General features: G+C 52.1%; 7 protein-coding genes across 7 annotated transcripts; 3 read left to right on the top strand and 4 right to left on the bottom strand.

Annotated features, from left to right (window-relative positions):
- Positions 1 to 90: 90 nt before the first annotated feature.
- CKM354_001252700 (uncharacterized protein) lies at positions 91 to 1419 on the top strand (the record flags this gene model as incomplete). Its single annotated transcript, XM_044808049.1, has 1 exon — positions 91 to 1419. The coding sequence occupies one exon, from the start codon at positions 91 to 93 to the stop codon at positions 1417 to 1419; it is 1329 nt and encodes a 442-aa protein (XP_044663984.1).
- Positions 1420 to 2309: 890 nt separating this feature from the next.
- On the bottom strand, positions 2310 to 3629 carry CKM354_001252600 (uncharacterized protein; the record flags this gene model as incomplete). Its single annotated transcript, XM_044808048.1, has 2 exons — positions 2310 to 2853; positions 2908 to 3629. 2 exons carry the CDS (start codon positions 3627 to 3629, stop codon positions 2310 to 2312), a joined length of 1266 nt encoding a protein of 421 aa, XP_044663983.1.
- Positions 3630 to 5977: 2348 nt separating this feature from the next.
- CKM354_001252500 (uncharacterized protein) lies at positions 5978 to 8414 on the bottom strand (the record flags this gene model as incomplete). The annotated part of the gene is made up of 3 exons (XM_044808047.1): positions 5978 to 7060; positions 7116 to 8249; positions 8307 to 8414. The coding sequence occupies 3 exons, from the start codon at positions 8412 to 8414 to the stop codon at positions 5978 to 5980; spliced, it is 2325 nt and encodes a 774-aa protein (XP_044663982.1).
- Positions 8415 to 11290: 2876 nt separating this feature from the next.
- CKM354_001252400 (uncharacterized protein) lies at positions 11291 to 12601 on the top strand (the record flags this gene model as incomplete). Its single annotated transcript, XM_044808046.1, has 1 exon — positions 11291 to 12601. The coding sequence occupies one exon, from the start codon at positions 11291 to 11293 to the stop codon at positions 12599 to 12601; it is 1311 nt and encodes a 436-aa protein (XP_044663981.1).
- Positions 12602 to 13141: 540 nt separating this feature from the next.
- Positions 13142 to 14379, top strand: CKM354_001252300 (uncharacterized protein; the record flags this gene model as incomplete). The annotated part of the gene is made up of 2 exons (XM_044808045.1): positions 13142 to 13156; positions 13243 to 14379. 2 exons carry the CDS (start codon positions 13142 to 13144, stop codon positions 14377 to 14379), a joined length of 1152 nt encoding a protein of 383 aa, XP_044663980.1.
- A 286-nt stretch (positions 14380 to 14665) lies between these two features.
- CKM354_001252200 (uncharacterized protein) lies at positions 14666 to 15205 on the bottom strand (the record flags this gene model as incomplete). The annotated part of the gene is made up of 1 exon (XM_044808044.1): positions 14666 to 15205. One exon carries the CDS (start codon positions 15203 to 15205, stop codon positions 14666 to 14668), a length of 540 nt encoding a protein of 179 aa, XP_044663979.1.
- Positions 15206 to 15825: 620 nt separating this feature from the next.
- On the bottom strand, positions 15826 to 17385 carry CKM354_001252100 (uncharacterized protein; the record flags this gene model as incomplete). The annotated part of the gene is made up of 1 exon (XM_044808043.1): positions 15826 to 17385. The coding sequence occupies one exon, from the start codon at positions 17383 to 17385 to the stop codon at positions 15826 to 15828; it is 1560 nt and encodes a 519-aa protein (XP_044663978.1).
- Between the last annotated feature and the right edge of the window lie 92 nt (positions 17386 to 17477).

The raw sequence follows: 17477 nt of genomic DNA, 5'->3' as shown, positions 1-17477 counted from the left end.
TCTGAACGGCCTTCAAGCTGAACACGAACTCCTGGAGAGCTCCCCTCCCCCTCCGTCTCGCAGTGCAGCGCGCGCGCGCTCTGAGACAGCATGACTTCACCCACGACGACTGCCCGACCGCCTGCTGCTTCTGAACCCAGCGTCGACACATCATTCAACACCAGCGCCAGCGCCGCGCGAGACGATGTGGAGTCTCCCTCGCTGACCAACGGCAATGCGCTGGCCCGTTTCGAATTCGAGCCCGGCCGCAGCAAAGACGGGACGAAAGTGTTGATGGTCGAATGGGAAGAAGACGATACCACAAAGAATGTCCCTGGCGATTGGGAAATCAGCTGGGAGGGGAAGAGGACTGTCCTCCCCGCGCGAGATCACACCACGCCTGCTGCTGCATCACAGCAACAATCAGATTCTACTCCTGCTGAGCTTCCACCTGTGAATCGTCTGTACTTCCTCCTCGGGCCCGGCGTCGCTATTCCTCCAACAGTGAAACTCCAAAAGGGACATAGCATCACATGGCGCACGAACCCCCTTCCAGCCATCTTCTCTCCCGAATTAGGCGCTACAGCACGACAAGCAGGCAAGAAAGGCGTCTTACACACCATTTGGGCAAAGAAGCGATTGCAAGTCTTACAAACAGAAATCGAAAATGAATTGAAAGAGAATGTAGAAGGTATCGGGTTAGAAATGGCTACAGCAGAAAAGGAGTGGATCGAGCAGAACTTTGGAGTTGTCGCTCGGACGGGAAATCAAATTACTGTACAAACGCAAGGACAAAGCGCAATGGGACTAGCGTTGAGCGGTTTACAAGGGGCAGGAGGTGGAGGATTGCATAGTCCGACGAGTCCTAGGAGTCCTGGGGGTGGGAGGTTGATGGATAAATTGAAAGGGTTGAAGTTGGGGACGAGTGCGTCGGATTTGACGTCTTCCGGTTCTTCGTTGCAACAACAGCAAGGTGGGCCACCTGCTGCGGGATCGGAGCATAATCCTTTGAGTCCAGAGGGAACGGATGTTGCGGTTGGAGGAGGCTTTGGAGCTTTTGCTGCGTTGAAGGGGCAGGCACCTTCAAGTTCACTGGCTGCGAAGGCTCCACAACAACCTGTCACAGAAACAGCTCCGGCCGCGAGGAAATTTGTCGCGCAACGGCCTCCGGAGGCCTTTATCGCGCAGCAACAGCAACAACGACAACAAATCGGTGGGATGGGATCACTAGACGCGGCTTTTGCTCCTCCTCCTGCAAGCAGCGAAAACGTCGCTTTCACTGGGACGGCTGCACCGACAACAGACGATGACGAAGACGATCTTTTCGCTCTCCCTATGTCTCCGCGAAGTCCAGAAATGACGAAGAGCCCATTTTCCTTTGCGAAGCAGGATACGATGAGGTATTTGAAAGAGGAGACGACTGCAGGAACAGGTTCCTAGTAGCGCTTTCTGAAATGACATGGTCTTGTTTGCCATGACGATGGATATGAATATGCGATATATGAGTATGAGTATATGGTTGAAGGATCCTCTTCGATGAGCTCCGTCGAGGAAGGCACGGCATGAATAGATTTCGCGAAGAAGGGAAATTTGGCATGGAGCTGGTCTGTGAGGAAAGAAGGGAAAGATGAAGAGGGTGGAGAGGCGTTGTTATCACCGGTCGAGAGGAAAAGATATCATACCCCCAATTCTAGCTTGTTCTCACTTTCATTACCTCTTTGAGCTCGTCCGGATCGCACGAGGTTTCTACGGCACTCAGGCAGGCATGTCCTGTTGAAGGATGTGCTCGTGCTGTGGGCAGTATGGTGAGTGAAGCCACCTTAGGACGGTCCAAGAACGTGTACGATGACAACGGAGTGTGGGAACTGCCGTAACATAGCTATAGATCGAAACTTGTTGATTTGAAAAAATAGAACCAGCGACATGTCCACTCCAGATCTCAGGATGACCATCCTCTGTTCAACACAGGTCTCGCCGCGGCATTCAGTTCACATGCTCGGATGAGGCAGTCGACCACTTTCAACGGCGATACAACACCTTGATACCCTTCTCGACATATGTCCCGGGGCCAGGGATTAAACCCGCCAGCACCTCAGCAAGAACGCGATGTCGCACTGAGCTGTTCTGATCATGAATGATGCCTGAGAAGGCCCATCTCAGGCAAGAACCATGCTTGGCATTCACTTCAAGTCTATCGCGCCTGCTCCCCGCAAACCTTCAATCAACTCACAACCAGATGAAGCAGGCCTGTTGCCACGATCTTATCGAGGACTTCAGAGCTAAAGTAAATCGAACACGCTCTATTGGTGATTGACTAGACAATCTCTATACTAAGGTCCGTATCCATATTGCTCTTTCAGCATCGGTAACAAATCCATTCTATTCTCTTCTCTCATCCTGTGTGCTGTAATCCTATCCGGATAGTTGCGAAGAAACATTCTTGAGAAGTGCGTTCCGTAATGAACTGCTTCTTCGTCTTCTGCTGTGCCGGTTTTGAATTCTGGCAGCCGTCGACAGACGGCATTGAAATTTGGCTCGTGGAAGTAAGCGAAAGCGAATCTCTCTCGTGTATTCAATCCAACTTTGTGGGGTGTGGATGGGAGGTACGAGTTCGTCATGAACTGCATCATGTCTCCGGGGAAGACTGTGAAAACGTTCTCTTGTGGGGCGATGTAGAGCCATTTATCGTCGTTTTCGTGAAGGCCGGCGGAGGATTTCTTCCAGTTGGAGTATGTTTCGTCGGCTGAGGGTGGGCGGACGAAGAGGCCGCCTACTTCGTCTTGACTTGCGATGACTAGTAGACCGTAGTCGGTGTGGGAGCCGATGCCGCGACCTTCTTTGCCTTTGCCATTTGTGGCGTGTGTTGCAGGAAATCTGAAAAAGGGATCAGTAACAGCTCTTTCGTGTAGATTATGAATTCTGCCATACCTGAGGACTCGCATATGATGCCACCCATCCTGGGTCAACTTGTTCAAAGCCCAACGATCCTTGAGATCAAGACCAAGAGCAGTAAGCTGAAGCAGCCGCTCTCCTATGCCAGCTTTGAAGTCCATAAGCTTACGCATTGCGTGAGCGTAAGCATCATTCGGCCATGGGTTCGGTCCATGACAAGGCCATCCGCTCATGACACGAGGGTCACCAGGGTCAACTTCCTTTGTAACAGTGAAGATCTCGCTGTAGTCTGCGATGCCATCCGTGAGCTCCTCGCCAGAAGCAATGTATCCAGCGAAAGAGTTTGGATCCACGCATTTGGCCTTGGTGGCATGGTCTTGGAGAAAGTATTGTTTGCTTTGTTTTACGGCTTCGGAAAGCACACGAAGGTTTTCGGGGAAGGCGACTTGGATGATTCCGTCTTTGCGCCATGCTTCGACGAGGCGGCGACCCAGTATGCGGTCTGCGTCGCTGCCAGTTACTGCAACGGGCAGCTCGAATGTGTCCAGTTCTCGTACCTGAGCTGGATGGTTTGGTGGCATTGTTGCTTGAGCTCTTGCCATATCGAAGGCTGGTCGCCATCCAGAGCCCTTGGGATCATGACCGACTGGTTTGTTGTAATTGAATGGAGCTGAGTCGACGGTCGTCGCTAGACCTCTTTGCAAGGGAAGTCTTGGCTTGAAGGGAGTACCCCGAACACGAAGCGTCCTTGTCAACATTTTTGGAGGCTGTTCTTTGAGGATTAACGAGAGCAGAACAGATGTTGTGTCGCCGCAAGCCTACCACGAGTTGACAGACGAACGACTTTATACCGCATGGCTCAATGCCTAGCCATGAGTCTAGCCTGCCCTTCTAAACGCCACCACTGCTGTCGACATCGAGTAATGTCTTGAACATCTCGTTCGTCATCAGGGCTCAGGTCCAGAAGCTTGGTGGAGATGACACGATGACCATCCGTGACATTGGCCAGTTATAGAATGTCAACCAGGGCCTGGCATGTTGTTCTAAGTCCGGCAGTCGCCACAGTCTGTACATAGTCACTGCAATCATCGGTACTGCGATTTCCCTGGACGTTTTACTTGCACTGCTGTCAAGCTAGGGTCACACATCGATCATCGTCTCGTCGCTAGATGAGAGAGAATGTTCGAAGGCGCTTCTAGCCTCTCGCATTGTCCGTGTGGCAGTTCAGTAACGACATCTGTCATGTATACGTAGTGTTGCTAGGGGTTGCACCAACTCGCGGTGCTTCTCAAGGGTCTGATGTGACGGTATGCACTTCCCTTATTCAACGCGGAGCTTAGTGCGCACTATACTGTGAGATGTAACCATTGCTAGTCATGCCAAGCTGTGAGATTAATCGCGCGAGGTCCTGTTACCTGAGCATTGGGAGTTGGTCATCAGCTCTGGAATTCTTTATTCGCATGATGAAATGGCGTCTAGACTCGCAATGGTGGCTCGAAAGAGAGGTAGTAGCAAAGACCAGTTTTTGCCGCTATGAAATGCTGGCGTCGATCGTGTTCGTTGAAATGTCAAGACAAGCTTGTCTTTGTGAAACGTTTCAACCGAGCATTGCAATAATCTTGTTTATAGAACATTGCGAAATCGGAGGACCCTGGATCATCAGCACCTGGCACTGTACGAGACTGCAGCATTCAAGTACGAGGTCCTGGCACGGAATGGGCGGAGCACTACTGCTGTCAGATGCGTCAGAGTTTGGCACATGCCTGTTCTGCTCGGAACTTTCCTCGGACTTCTTGGTATACTTATGCTTCACAGCTCATAAGCACCAAGGCCGAGTCATTATAACATGACTAGCCTTTAAGAAGCAGTCATTGGTGCAGTGTTGGTTTTGCAACTCCAGAATGTCACAATTACGTGGTGCATTCGTCTTTTCTCAGTCACTCTCCCTGCTCTCCATGCACATCGTGCCTTCACTCCGTCTCCACTGATCGCAACAAACTCTTTGCAGCAGGAACTCAATAATAGCAATTGATCCACGGTTTCGTCGATTATAGAAGCTGCCAATACTTAGGGTCAACGCAGCGAACAATCTTTGAATTACTACTTACGGTCACTCCCCATACGGTGTCAATTTATAGCCACGAAAATCCGGCTTACGTGAGAAGTTTCAATACGGCCGGACTAGCAGTGGCCGACGAATAGCAAACGAATAATCCAGCGGGTAGAAAAAGGATCAGAGCACTGCCACGAAGGCCAAGAAGTGCTGTCTAATAATTCACGAACGGAACATGCTGAAATTCTTTTCCGCTTCCATTCGGTTGATAATCATCGAGTTCGACTGACAGGTCCTTGAACAAACACCATTCGAGCCCCTCACAAGTCCATAACTGCTTGCAGTCGAAGCATGCAGTTGCCTTCAGCTGTCAAACTCACACAAGTTACGCTGTCATCAATGCTTCGGTCAATCTGCATGCGACGATCAGCTTGGCGCTGTTGCTGAAATTGCCCAATTCGGCAAGTTGAGCTCAGAGGTATGAATGCCGTATTTTCCGGCCGTCTTTCTGGAACACGCCAGGGAGCCACGTGGGGACCGATCAAGATCTTAGATGTCCTCCTATCGCTCAACTTTTCGGGCTTGATGGGTTCACGTTTGAACTCAGTCGAGTGGATCACTTGAGCGACGGCTACGTCTTGAAATGATATGTTTCATGTTGCAATCAGATGTATTCTTGTAGACGGCTAAACAAATTCCGACAAGTAGATCCTTCTTGTTGGCCAATCCCGATTTAGGCGGATGCTTGGATCCAGACCACTACTCTCAGCAGAAAGACAAGCGAAGGCTTGTCTGCGTGTTCTGAATTCTTTGACGTACAGGATAGCTGTTCAAATGTATTGTAAAGGACCGCGATCCAAGGCCAGAAGGTTCCTCCACTATGAGTGGCACATGGTACAAGAAAGTGGAAATGGGATGGCGTCGACATGTCGTTTGAATGGCATAATGAAACCACATTGGCTCGACATATCTGGAATATCAACGCCAATATCTTTGGAGTCCACAAGTCTCCATTGAAGAGAACCAATCCATTGGAGGAATAAGTGAGTTCGATTAGGTATCACTCCAGCTATTGAAATGATCTTCTTCGCCATCAAACGACCATTGTTGAATTGGCGCAAGCATGCTATCTGCATTCGTGGTGAGCCAGCGGGCCATCGATGTTGGGGCTGTGGATGACAGTGGATCGGGGAAAGATGCCGCAGCGGCGTTATTGTAGGGCTGCCTCATTGGAGCAAAGTTGGACTTGGCACAGCCTAGGGATGGATCGGGCCAAGGCATTCCTTCGACCATCCTTGGAGTTAAGAAGGCATTGCAATCGTGCAATGGTAGCTGCATCCGATTCGTAGAGTCGGCCACAGCAGATTCGTGATGTACGTTGTCGAGGGCTTGGGGTTTCTGTCCAGTAGATACCGAGCCTTGCAGCGTCTGAGCGACAGGCGATGTTGCTGATTGAGAAGGACTCTTTGGATCAGAGCAAAGCTCTTTCAATCGACTGCTCAGTCTGTCGAGGACTGGCGCCATGTCCTTCAATCGGTGCAGTAAAGTCTCAGCTGCGGTGAAGATACCACTGTAGGCTCGAGATAGGGCTACGGCGCTTTCGAAGACCTGCCGAATCTTTGCCACGGTGTCGAATTGTCCTATACATTCAGTCTTGGGATGTCCTGCGACATATGTAACGACCAGGAACAGAAGTGCGCAGGCTCCTGATAGCATGTGCTGGAAGTGAGCATGTTGGTTGCGATAGAAAGTAGTATGTTTGTCCAATTCGACCAGTGTCTCCACAGAATCGCTGATGAGATCGAGTGCTGGCTTGACCTGGCGCTCAGCAGCTGCTCGTGAGCCACTCAAGACGAAGGAGAGCCGTAAGAGCATGTTCTTCACTGAGTTGGCCCTCAGATATATAAGTAAAGACCAAGATGGCAGATTGTCGTGAGAGTAATAAGCACGCTGCAACAACATCGGAGCATGGGTTGATAAGGCCTTGCGGCGCCATTGTTCAATCTTAAAGTTGATGAGCTCGAAGGTATCCCCATCATCGAATGAGCCGCTTTGCAGCGCGTTGGTAATCATCGTGGAAACCATCTCGCTAATGTGAAGGAACGGTATCATAGCCTTGAGATATGGCGTGTGCACCTGACGATTGTTAGTTGACTTGATCGATCGTTCGTGTAGGGGGTAGAGCGCTTACAGCTGACAGAAGTTCTGGCGAGAAGGAAGCCGCCTTGTAATGCGTTGGCAAGCCCACTACTGCACTATACTGATGATCGAGCGTGATCACTGCGCCAGCAATGACTGCCGCTTCTGCACGTTCTTGATCAGAGCCAAGCACGTTCTTGATAACTTCCGCGTCGTGCAGGCCAAGCTCCATCATCATGGAGCCAGCAATCCCACATAATCTCCAAGAGGTTCGTACGATGCCTCTGAAGTAGTGGTAATGTGCTGACAACAGGATAATGATGATATCTTTCATGCTCGAAACAGGGGAAAGAATTCTTGATTGGATGCTTTTCTCCAGAGCATAGTAGAGCTCCTTGCTGTCAATTGGCTTCGCGAAAGCAACCTCAGCAGCAAGGGTGATGCAAATGACTAGGAGTATTATGAGAGAATCGTCCTCGTCTAAGGGGCATGACTTCGAAGGGTCGTCGATTCCAGCACTGAGTCCAGTGGCCCATGCATACCATGTTTCGGCTTTTTCTTTCAGACAAGTAACTTCCACGAAAGGGTATCGCTCGCCGACGAGCTGGTCATACATGTCTATGAGCCGAAGCGCTTCCGTCAAAGGTATCCTCAAAGGTAGCTCCACGAGGCAAGTAAAGATTGTTGACGGACCGGCGTGCCGGCCACTGTTGTGAGATGCGCTCCATTCAATACTGTCTGATATCGAGTAACTGAGGCCATTGCAGAGTTTTCGATCAGCACAGGCTATGTCTGATCTTCGAACACGATCAGTGACTCGGTCACTGTCACCCAAAAGCTTGTCTCGTGCCAACTGGAAGCTGTAATCAGGACTCATGTAGCCTGAGTGCGTGATCCTTGTAGTCGCTGAGGCTGCGTGACTAATGTTTCCTGCATCAGAGAAAGCATTACCTTGCTTCACGTTGATCGTCTTGTCATCATGCTGAAGGGACCTTGCTCTCTGTGCTCCAGTATCGCAATTCGAAACAAACGCAAGAGGTCGCTCGGATCTTAGATCATCCTGGGCATGAGATGTCTGCGCTTCGTGATCATTCTCTCGTAAGTGTTGTCCAACGATGGCCGTAAGGTATTCAAGCTTTTTCTGCAGGCTCAGTAACACGTGCTCTACTTGGCCAAGTGGACTTCGCTACAGACGTCAGCCACGCTTCATTGTGGTCGCCGCGAAATGACTCGAGAGACTGACGCATTGCTTGACGGCTGAGTCGTTGGGACGTCGCCGAGCACGCTCCTCCAGTCGCTCGGTGTCAACGAGTAATGGCATGCGTGTCCTCTGCCCGCACAATAGCCGCATGGCACCTTGCCATCGCACCTTCCCTTCCTTCGGCGACAGCTATCACAAGCTCGCGGTGCGTATGCCAGACGTCGTTTGCCCGAGCCTGGACCGCATCTTTCGTCCGTAGCAATGGCTCGTTTGCCAGGTCGAGACCGGGCGACGTCTACCGTTGACTCTTCATCCTGCTTGCCAGCATCAGGCGCTCGCTTGGGCGGCATAAGATCGTTCGGTGGCTGCGTGTAGCTGTGGTTCACAAGTCGAAAGTCATGGGGGTACAATGCTCTCTGTAAGCATGTTATCAAGGACTTCAAAATGTGTGCATCTCTGGCGGAAAGATCGCTGGGAAGCTTGTGGGCTTTCGATACGGACGAAGGGCTTTCTGGGGGGAGTTTTCGTCGCAAACGCCAACCTTAGGCTTATGTCTTACGGCCCGTCAATTAGCGAAGGACACCCTACCGCACAGTCCGATAAGTTCCTAGCTGAGCAGCATTCCATGGGCAGTCAGGGAATCATGGTCCCTAACCCGCAGTTTTTCCAGGCTTCAGCTGAGACATGCTCAATTCCAATGCCAGCTGGGACATGACAGAAGGCTGCTGGAAGGAACGACATCAGGTGTCGAGAGAATCAGAAATAAGGACGCGTTGGGCAAGCTGTGCCGGTTGTTGTGCAAGTTGTGATTCTATGTTCTTTTCATCTAAAACGGATTTGTTCCTGCCCATACGTCAGGTAAGACACGCGGTGCATGCAAGCACAAGGTCAAATCTGGAAAGCACCACCTGGGTCTCACCAACGATCATCGCACACACTCCCACGTCTTGATGAGCATTTCGACCAAGGACGTCTCTCAACCAAGTCTGCGGATTCTGACTTTCCTTGTCGCCATTGCACCGGAGCAGCAATGTTGGTCAATCTACTAAGAACTACCACTCATTGGCTGGCCATGCAGGTAAGGTCAACATGGCACGGTCTGTACACCGATGCGACTTAGTTGTGCCCGGTGAGAGCCCTAAGAAGATGGTGCCGCTTGCCGTATAACTTTCCAAGCGATCACGCGTTGGGAAGCCGTCCGAGCTTCTGCAACAAGGAGTTGGCTGGTGCCCGATACCCCTGAAGGAAAACTACCTCTCGTACAGCAAGAAGCTTGCAGAGCTTATTACAAAAGCTAGGGCCATCGAAACACCTTTACTCTATCCCAGTCACATTCTTGCAATGCAGCAATCCATCGAGCGCTTGATAATCAGTGACATTTCCCAACCGCCCCCTGCATCACTATGCGGCAAAGTGAACTCATCATGTATAGGTCCTGAGTTGAAATCACTGCCCCAGAGCCAGTCTTTTCGCGTTCGTCCGAATTTTCCTTTGCAATATGTATTTCTTGTGCCGCATTCGAGAGTCAATCGCAATGCTGCCTGTAGTGTCCTTCAGTCTCTTCACTCCAGGCCAAATAGTGGAGACTCGATAAGCGTCACTCACTGCGATGCCTTTATGAGTGACCTGACTCAATCTATTGTTCGCATCTCCATGTTTGCCGCTGCTCTAGGAAAGCGGTCCCTTCGTTCCCGTCGCTTCGTCGTCTTCCATTGCACAAATGCCTTCTGAGTCCTTTCAACCGCGGCCTTCCCTTTTTCCAGACACCTCATGGAGCGTTCAGTCGCCTTCTGTCTTTGGAAAGGGTGGATCACACCAAGCCTGCCATTGATCATAACGCCTTTGCCATTGGTGATTAGAGGAACAGTCTGGCTCGTAGAAAGGCAACGTGGCTGTAGTAGTCGCTTCGGTCCTGGTATCCGTCTGTACTGCGACCGGGCGAGCGCAGCGGCCATGGTTTTCGTCTCCGGTTGAGTCGTCTCCAAGGGAACATCGCGTCCACGCAAGGTAGTTTGTTCTGAATCCCAGCAATCGATAATTGAGCGGCTTGTGAGTTGTGTACTGTACGAGAGATGGAGCGAACCAGAATCCAAACGAGCACGCTCACTAGAGTACCTGGGAGACAGCAACTCGGCTAAGCCTGAAAAGTTCTAGGGCCACTGCTTCATGGAATAGAAAGCGAGGCGAGGTACCCGGAAAATGCGGAATCGTTCCTAAGGTCCCAATTTGCCTGATTGGGAACTCAGCGATGCTGCCAAGAAGACTGTCGCCTTGGGCAACACATTTGATGACTTCGCATGGAAGTTTAGCAGGAAGCCGCTGTACTGCGTCGCTTGCGTACGATTTGGCTGAAGTACAGCAGTCCTGCAACCTGCTCGATTGCTTCCCAGCTGCTATTATTCCTGATTCGCTCCCACGTGTATACACGAAGCCTCATGGAAGCAGCGAGAATGGAAATACCGATTTAGTGTTTGCGCAGGAGTTTCCTGTCGTCCTCAAAACCACAAAGTTTGAATTCAAGCTTCTGCATGAACCAAACATGTGGTTTGAACCCAAAGGACACCAGATGTCGACGCATTCGCTACGTTTGGAGTGAGATGTATCTGCAGCAGGCAGCGTGATCGTACTGGTTTCCAGTGTTGAACGTCAGTATTTGTCGTTCTCACAGTCGACATACTCGACAGTAAGTGCAACGACTCAGATATTGCAGGTCGAATGCGGCCTCAAAGGTGGCCTCAAGTTCGCTCTCCTTCTTCGCCGTGTCCTCGAATCCCATGCCTTTTTTCCACACAGTACCATGGATCCACGACAGTATTCTGGAGATAGAATCTGGCTTCTTCACAGATGTCGCGTCACAAGTATATGTTATACACCCACCTCCCACCTAGAGCGCTCATCAGTTCTTAGACCTTCTCCAGTCACAACCACTCTGAAGACCCAAAATTTGCAGAAGCAAAAGAACTTGATAACACCACTCAAACAAGAACTTTTTTCGCTCTCCGATTCAAGACCAGAGTTCAGCCAAAATGCCTTCCCAAATCGAATTCCTTGCCGCTCTCAAGGCAACAGCGAAGGCCAATCCCGTTCCCGTCGCTTTGCAGGTAGAAGAATCTTGCAAGCAAACCGATCTGCCCCCTGCCGAGAAATCTTGCGCAGCGGCAGACGGAGAAAGCCAGGAGGAAGAAGACGACAACTGCTGCCCGATCTGCACTGTCCCGCTCACCACCATGGTCACGACTCCCTGCTCTCACTCCTACTGCCCTGGCTGTGCCGAAGCGTGGTTCCTCGCCTCCCGCACATGCCCGATGTGCCGTCAACAACTCTTCTCTGGTGATCTGGTACCAGCACCATGGCCACCAACCTCGCTACCTCAAGATATCGTCTGGTTGCCTGTCGGAGAGAGCGAAGTCGAAGACGAGGCCAATAGAGCTCGCGCGGCGCTTGTGGGCCGCGAAGGTGAACGTCTCCAGGAAATCCTCGCAGCGGAAACACCAGAGAGAATGCGGCTGGGAATGTCGCGTCCCACGTGCGAGCATATGGTTCCGGACGTTGGAAATGAGGAGATGGCGCATTTCTTGCAGAATTTGAAGTTGGCGGTGTTTATGGCGGTCCATTGGTTCAAGCCTCGCCTTACGCCTCTCCACGAGAACGATGTCAATGCAGCAAGCCAAGGAGGACAGAGCGAGGACGAACACCGACGGAGACATGCCGGAGGAGCGTGCTCGACTGCTTGGAAGAGCGTCATGGACTCGATGATGAAGACGGTCGAAGAGTTCATCGATGCTGATAACGGCGAACTCTGGCATGTGCATGAGTATGGTGAAGATGCCCTTGCAAGGTTGAGGAAGAGACTGCATGAGAACTGGAGAGACGCTTGGGCGGAGCTGCACGCTCGCAGCAAACCCTTTGTACCCTCAAAGAAACAGAGAAGGGCTGAAGCCAAGGGGAAGAAAGCGAAGACTGTATTCGAATGGCCACGTTACTCGAATGGATACGAAACAGAGGCGAGAATCACGAGCGCAGCGCCAGAAGACCCGCAAGCAGACCAACGCCAAGAAAGGGTGGAAGGCCTTGTTCCAGGCCACAGCACCACGCCGGGAAGACGTCAAGTCGAGCGACAATTCGCCCAGGACTTCCATGATGTTGTCGAGTACGTTATCGGCGTGACGACAGAATTCTTCGTCTATGAGAAGCCAGACTACGCGACAAAATGCGGTTGTGTTTCCCATTCCGATCATGGCGATGAAGCCGATGACGAGAAGAATGGCGCTGAAGATGGCGACGAAGATGACGACGAAGATTGGTATTCTGATGACGAGAGTGATGTTGGCCTTTGAGTAGAGAAGATAATGCCTGACACCGCTTGGGTTTCGGATTCTTGGAATGCAATAGAATGCTCTGTAGACTGTTAATGGAATTTGCGAATACCACTTCGTCTCTCCCTTCCAGAAGTAAATATGCTGCCGCGGATGTGAGCTCGAGTTGTGATGAGGCAGAAGCTGACCGACAGCTGAAGCCTCGTTGGTCGCGTATCATCGGCTTCTGCTTGCCGTTTCTGGCGTCGGACCGCTGCCACTTCGGCTTCCGAGCTCCTCCACCAGAATCGACTCTGCCGTGATGATGGATATGGCCATCCCGATGGAATCTCCTTCCAAAGCAGGCGCGTGTGATGATGTTGGTGGCGGCGGAGGAGGCGGAGGAGTCGAAAGGTGGTGATGGCGGGGAGATTCTGGACCCTGGTTCCTGGTCGCGCCGAAATGTCAATTGAGACTCACTTTCAGATTTCGAGTCACACAGACATCTTCCCCGACAAAGACATTCTGCACCTCAACACCCTCGCCGACATTCGTGTGTAGAACAGTAGCTACACCGCCAGCATGGGTGACTCCGAGGTTTGTGCCCTCTCCCCCACTGCCTCGGTCCGCCGTTGCAGCTTCCCTTGGAATCGACACAGCTGACCATGAGTGACTCTTCACAGTTCTTCCTGCCAAATCCCGCAGTGGGCGACCGCAATGGCGTTGAAGATTGGCGTATCCGTGGCATGACACCGCTTACCCCGCCCGACCTCCTCCAGCACGAGATCCGCCAAAACGAGAAGTCGAAGCAGACAGTGATCAAGGGCCGCAACGAGGCTGTCGATGTGGTGCACGGCACAGACAAGAATCGGCGTCTGCTGGTGGTCATCGGACCATGCAGCATTCACGATCCAGCCATGGCGCTGGAATACTGCGACAGACTGCTGAAGCTGAAGGAACAGTACGAGGAGGACCTGCTCATTGTCATGCGCTCTTACTTGGAGAAACCTCGCACGACGATCGGCTGGAAGGGGTTGATCAACGACCCGGACATTGATAACTCCTTCAACATCAACAAGGGTCTGCGCGTGGCGAGACAGATGTTCGTTGATCTCACCACCAAGGGCATGCCATTGGCTTCGGAGATGCTCGATACTATTTCGCCGCAGTACACTGCCGATCTACTCTCTGTCGGAGCCGTTGGTGCTCGTACAACAGAGTCGCAAGTCCACCGCGAGCTCGCATCTGGTCTCTCTTTCCCCATCGGCTTCAAGAATGGTACCGACGGGACACTGGGTGTAGCAATTGACGCCATCGGCGCAGTGAAGCACCCTCACCACTTCCTTTCTGTCACGAAGCCTGGCAACGTCGCCATTGTAGGAACCGTGGGCAACGATGACTGCTTCGTCATTCTCCGTGGCGGCACCAAAGGCACCAACTACGACACAAAGAGCATCGCAGATGCGAAAGAGGCACTTGTCAAGAAGGGTCTCCGACCCAGCTTCATGGTCGACTGCTCACACGGAAACTCGAATAAGGATCACAAGAACCAACCTAAGGTCGCACACGAACTCGCCGAGCAAATTCGAGCTGGCGAAACTGCCATTAGCGGTGTCATGATTGAGAGCAATATCAACGAGGGCAACCAGAAGGTGCCTGCTGAGGGCAAGAGCGGGCTGAAGTACGGCGTCAGCATCACAGACGCGTGTATCAACTGGGAAGATACCGAACTCGTCCTGAAAGAGCTGGCAGAGGCTGTGGCTGCGCGAAGACAGAAATTGGGGCCTGTCGAAAAGAATGGCGTCAACGGTCATGCCTAGATGTGAGAAGAATGCCACGATACACTTCTCGCACGGCGTTGGCGTTGTGTTTCCAAAAAGAGCGTTTCAGATTGGGACATGGTCGGGCTTTCCGGAAAAGATGCGCATATGAGTGATGACTAAGAGATGTACGTAGGAAATCTTGGGAATGCAGAAGAAGAATTCACGCAACGCCAACCTCTATATCTTCTACCACACACGTATCAGCAAGACCGAACGCGATCCCATCCAATCGGTAAAGACTGCAGACTCCAAAAGCCCAACGCCACCTATCCCTCCCCTAAACCTAAACCCCAGTCCCACAAAACTTCGCACTCGCACCATCATACCCATACGCATGCTGACTATGCGTAGAGATCACTCCACCCGAATTATAAGCCCCACACAAGCCAGTAATCATGGCACTCCTGCCCCGTCTCGTACCCGCATCGCACAAATTATCTCCTCCGAAATTGCAAAAGTACGCCACAGTGTTACCGCGTATGGCGTAGAAATTTCTACCCTTGGGCACGAAAGTCGCTTGCTTGCCATCTCCGCATTGACGATCGAGGTCTGCATTTGCGGCGTCGAGATCTGCTGCGTTGAGGGCTTTGGCGGAGTAGCATTCTGTTTTATAGTCCCGGCGAAGGAGGCGGGTGAGGGGATGGGATTGGATGTTGGGGGTGGTGGGGATATCTGTGGTGTTGTTGGAGACCAATTCGTGCTGGTCGAGGCCTGTGGTGGGGGATCTGGAGACCGCGTAGACTCCGTCTGGAGTTCCAGCGAGGATTGTGAAAGCGTTGATGGCTTGGAGAGCTCCGAAGAGAAGAGATACAGAGAACAGCATTGTTGGTGAGGTGGAGTATTCGGTAATATCGGATCGTGGTCGATGTCTATGGGCTGGAGAAGAAACAAAAACAAATGAGCAGATTCGTGTTCTTATGGGGAGGAAAGGAGCATCTGCAACACGGAGTTGGTGGAGGCTGGTGTTACGTTTTGGCTGCATATCTCACCGGAGATGAGAGCCTACACTTGCTCAGAGCTATATAGATCGAGGGCGGTGCAGTCAGATGGCGTCCTATGGAACGATGCTTGTGCAGAGTCCGGACCTTTTGTGCGATGGTGGGCGTTTCCGGTGAAGAGCTTCGGATGTCGAACGTGAAAGAAAAGTGGTCACAAGGCTATTATTGCATTTCAAACCTACAACATTGTCGTATGCTATGCTTGACCGACCAGATCAAAACGCTGTAGCATATGTCTAGTATAACTTGGCGAGCGCCGCGGAGACTGCACATTTCATGCACGCGGGTGCGGCGCGATCATGCAAACTGCTCAGGGTGACTGTGAATGAGATGTGACCGTTGGTTATGCTCTGGGATTGCATTCCAGTTCATCGGTTGTATGTCGTGTATTATCCTACTTCGTCAATTGATTCATGAGGACGTCACTGGCTGAGTCTCATATCCGTCATGTCGTCGCCGCAGTGACCTGATCAGCCCAATCCTTCGTGTCGGCGCCCTGGTCAGCAATCTCTTCAGCTTTGGTGATGTTTTCAGCCGCCACGATCGCCTCATCGCCACTTCCGCCAGCCTCAGGCGATGGAGTCATGATACCAGGAGGACTCTCTGCGCCCAGTCCTTCCCCATCACTCGCACTCGTATAGGTCAAGTCTCTACTGCGCTCTTTTTCTTCTTCCTCCACTTCAGCCGCCTCCCAGTCGTCGACGATGACAGGCGCGACTGCAGCTGGAGCCTTCGGCTTCAGCGCAGGTGCCTTCTTGGCAAATGTAACTTTGTTCCCAGATAGTGCCGAAAAGGCATTCGTAGACCCAAAAGTGCTGCTGGCGAGAGCTACCTTCGGAGCAGATTTCTTTGCGGCGACTCTAGACCACCCATCACCTGGCGCGCCGTCTGATTCGAACCGTGTGATATTGAGAGAAGTGTCGGTCGTGCAGAGCTGCATGCTTCCGAAACCCCGGTTGGCAATTCGGGTGCCGAGGGGTTCCTTGAGGTTGAGAAGCATGCGTTCGAGGTCCGGTGGCGGCAAGGTGCGGGTAACAGCCTTCAGCACAATATCTTCGCTGGGCAGGAACTCGACATCAAAGGTGAAAGGATACGCACTGTGTAGAACGGCATTGATCTCGGCTCGTAGTTCATCGATAGTCAGACCAAAACGAGCATTGGTGATCCGGAAACTGTTGAACGGCTCAAACAATCTAACCTTGGGCTTTGCAGGCGCGCCTTCGTTGTCGGAAGCGTTCGTGCTAGCGTTGGCTGATCGCTGTGCTTGCTGCCGTAAGCGCAGGGCATCGGCCAAAGTCTTGTTAGGCGCAGAAACGAAGCGCGGGGTCTTCCAGATCATGACGTGGCGATGTGGCTCCGGATCAACGCTCTCTGAGTCCAGCCCAAAATCTTCAGCGAGGGAGTGCACGAAGGACCGCTGCTGTGCTTGCATGGGCTTGAACCGCAATCGCTTCTCGTCGGGCGAAGTCGCAAAGACCCGAAACTCGCGTTCCTGCGTCTGACACCACTTGGGATGTGCTGCGAATAGATTGAGTGTCTCGGTGGAGTACGGGACGTGATCCCCGCCTTCAACATGAGTGGACTGGTCAATGTTCAGTGCAACTGCAAGTCGTCGGTTGCGCTCGAGCCTTGCACACTCCTCGTTGCAAGGCAGACTCTTCAGCGTATTGCCTTCACCCGATGTGGAAGCTCCGCACTTGACTTCTTGTTTTTGAGCTTGGCATTCACAAGTGATGAATATCTTGCTATTGCAAGGTTTGCTCTCCTTACAGGCAAATGGAGCATGGCAAGGTGCCTCATCTGGATGGCCGCAAACCTTCTTCTCTTTGCCACAGGGTTGCGTGCACGCTTGGCCGCCGGCATCCTCGCACTGACCTTTGCGGTGGCACTGCTTGCGGCAGAAATGCACACCACACTTCAACTTCTGGCCGCACACAGTGCCACAGCTGACATCGCGAAGCCAACACTGCTGGTTCTTCAGCGCCTTTTTCCCGCACATGCACATCTTTGGGGTCAGAAATGGGCACTTGGGACAAGTGTCATCGTCTTGGTGGCAATTGTGAGCAACTTGAGGATGTCCGCAAGCCTTCGGCCGTT

This window comes from Cercospora kikuchii (genome assembly GCF_019650295.1).
Source record: "Cercospora kikuchii DNA, contig_00009, whole genome shotgun sequence".
NCBI lineage: Eukaryota > Fungi > Ascomycota > Dothideomycetes > Mycosphaerellales > Mycosphaerellaceae > Cercospora > Cercospora kikuchii.
The sequence above is the reverse complement of the archived record's forward strand: the minus strand, read 5'-3'. Positions and strand labels throughout refer to the sequence as shown.